We start from the raw sequence: 2632 nt of genomic DNA, 5'->3' as shown, positions 1-2632 counted from the left end.
AGATGGTTGTTGTTGTTGTTGTTATGTGCCCTCAAGTCGGACCCGACTCATAGCGACCCCTCCTTGGATTTCCGAGGCAGCATCACTACGGAAGTAGATTGCCCCATCTTCCTACCGAGGAGTGGCTGATGGGTTTGAACCGCCAGCCTTCTGCTTAGCAGTCAAGTGCCTTAGGCACTATGCTACTAGAGCTCCCAATGTAAGATTAGTTGTATAATATTCTAATATGTACCATAATTTAATTACACTCCTTCTAGTTTTAAAAACAGTGCTTTCTAATTATAAATAATCTTCATACTTACTTTGTTTTTCTGTATTTTCTAGGTTCCTTTGCTGTACTTGCATTAATTTTACATTCATTAAAATATGTAATTTTAAAATTGAGAATACTAAATGCCATTTTTGTAGGTTTTTCACCTTCTTTTATTGGGCATGACAAATTCACACCACTAGATTTCCATTTCTTCTTTTTGAGTACCTGATAGCTGTCACTTAAGTTATCACATACAGCTCACTTTTTTCAGGCAGCTGTTACCAATAATCAGAGTTAGCATTGCCTGTGTCATATTACTGTGCATATATTAATAGCAGTATTACTCATTTTAAAATTAATTTTCCAAAATAAAGCTCAATAAAAAGATTTATCAAATATTTGGGAGTCAATATCGAAACATTTTGTTTGCTCAGATTCTCAGATGTTTCACACTAGAAGTGATTTGAAAGAAAATGCCCAAAGTGATTCAGTGCCGCTGACACATGGAAAGTATGATCTGGAGAAACGCCACAGTGTCACTCAGGCCACTCAGACAAGTCCAGAGGTTCCTTGGCCTTCTCAGGAACAGGTAATGGAAAAACAAGTTCAGTCTTACTCAGTTTAGCAATTAAAATAATTATCAAGATAAAAAACAGTTAAAATATTATTCACTTATTTAAATAATGTTTATCGAGCAACTGCTATGTGCACAGGAATGGTGCTAGATATAATGCTGAACAAGAAGGGACATTCTCAGCCTTCATAGAGGATGTGGGAAAATACTAAATATGGTGACTATGAGAGGAGGAGAGCAGGAGGGTCTAATCCAGTGTGTGGGAAATAAGGAGGCTTTCTAGAGATCTGTTCAGTTTGAAGTCTTATATTTAAGTATTATAATATTTCAGAACATTTGTGGAAAGAGTTTAAAAGGAAGAGGGTAACTTTAATACTTCCTAAGGGAACAGTGGTTAAATAGCTTGGCTACTAACCAGAAGTTGGCAGTTCAAGCTCACGTGCCACTCAACAGGATGGAGATGAGGCGATCTGCTTCAGTAAAGATTCACAGCCTTGGAAACCATATGGGGCAGTTCTACTCTGTCCTGTAGGGTTTCTGCCAAAGGGGCAGGGAGGCTGCATCATCTTCTGACCTCCTCTGACCCCACAAGAGGAAGATAAAATCACCATCAGTAGCCCAAGGCCTATCCTTGTGAGGCCAGACATGAGGGGAGATTCAGAATGTGAATCTGCAGTTCAGCAGAATGGTTTGTACTAGACGAGACTCTATAACGTAGTTGGAGAACATGATCAATTATGTAATCTGAAAGAGTACTGGAATGTAAATGTGTTTAGACAAGGTGGAGCCAGCAGAAGAAAAGATGAAGAGGCCATGGGCAGAACGGGTAAAACATGAAAACCATGAAGAAGAGAGCCCTAGGAAGCAGGGGCGAGGTCAGCAGTGTCCCAAACAGCAGATGTCCAGGGAGAGTAAAATCAGACACACGATTAGATTGGAAATTAGGAGTTAATTATTGTTTTGAATTGCTGGATCACAGCTTCTGAACGTTTTTATGGTCTTACATATTTCCACATAGCTTCCTAGAGCAGTTTTCAGTTTAATTCCACCCTCCCTAACACTGGGTATTTTTATTATCTCAAGCGTCATACTTTTGGATACCATATAACTAACCTATAAATATATTCTAAAATGATTAAATTCTCTTACTTTCCAAATTTCTTATTTCAGCTCATGGAAGAGAATGAATTTCTTAAACAGGAACTGGCTAAAGCTAAAATGGCTCTTGCAGAGGCTCACTTGGAAAAAGATGCCCTTCTTCATGATATGAAGAGGATGACAGCTGAATAGCAGGAATGGCAGTCAGAACTCAAATTACAGCTCTGGAGGAGGAAGGTTATATTTATACCATGGGTGTCACCAGTTAATGGAAGACTTTCCTTTTCATGAAAAGACAATAAAATGAAATGGAATGTGGTAAAGTAATGACTATTCCAAAGCCAGTTTAAAAAGTATTAGGTACAAGCATTACACTCCTTTGGTGGTTGTGTTTTTTAAGGTTTAATTCTCTTTTGAACTGGTGTGACCTGGGAAGTCAACATATACTGTAAGAAAAAATTACATGCCTAGTGAAAAAAAGATGTCATTTCTTAATTTTGATACCATTGTAGGCATTTTTTAAAAAGAAACTATTGTGTCTGCACAGATGGCTGAATTTATTTCTCACTATTTGTTAATAAGTTACTATTATTGACAAAGATTCAAATGCTTTTAGGGCTAATGTAAAATAAAAGGAAGATTACATTTTAAATGTTATTAAAATAATGTACTTAAATCTATTTAATTACTGTAAAAAGATCAATCAA

At 36.9% G+C, this 2632-nt stretch overlaps 1 protein-coding gene across 1 annotated transcript in view; it reads left to right on the top strand.

Annotated features, from left to right (window-relative positions):
• Positions 1-2117, top strand: part of UHRF1BP1L (UHRF1 binding protein 1 like) — a 91411-nt gene extending 89294 nt beyond the window's left edge. Inside the window, exons 20-21 of the mRNA XM_042781821.1 lie at positions 688-857; positions 1998-2117. Of these exons, the coding sequence (XP_042637755.1) occupies positions 688-857; positions 1998-2117 (290 nt within the window). The remainder of the gene's footprint in view (positions 1-687; positions 858-1997) is intronic.
• The last annotated feature ends 515 nt before the right edge of the window (positions 2118-2632 follow it).

This window comes from Orycteropus afer, unplaced genomic scaffold (assembly GCF_000298275.1).
Source record: "Orycteropus afer afer isolate SDZICR_OR568_19922 unplaced genomic scaffold, OryAfe1.0 scaffold00177, whole genome shotgun sequence".
Classification (NCBI taxonomy): domain Eukaryota; kingdom Metazoa; phylum Chordata; class Mammalia; order Tubulidentata; family Orycteropodidae; genus Orycteropus; species Orycteropus afer.
This window is presented reverse-complemented; position numbering and strand designations above follow the sequence as displayed.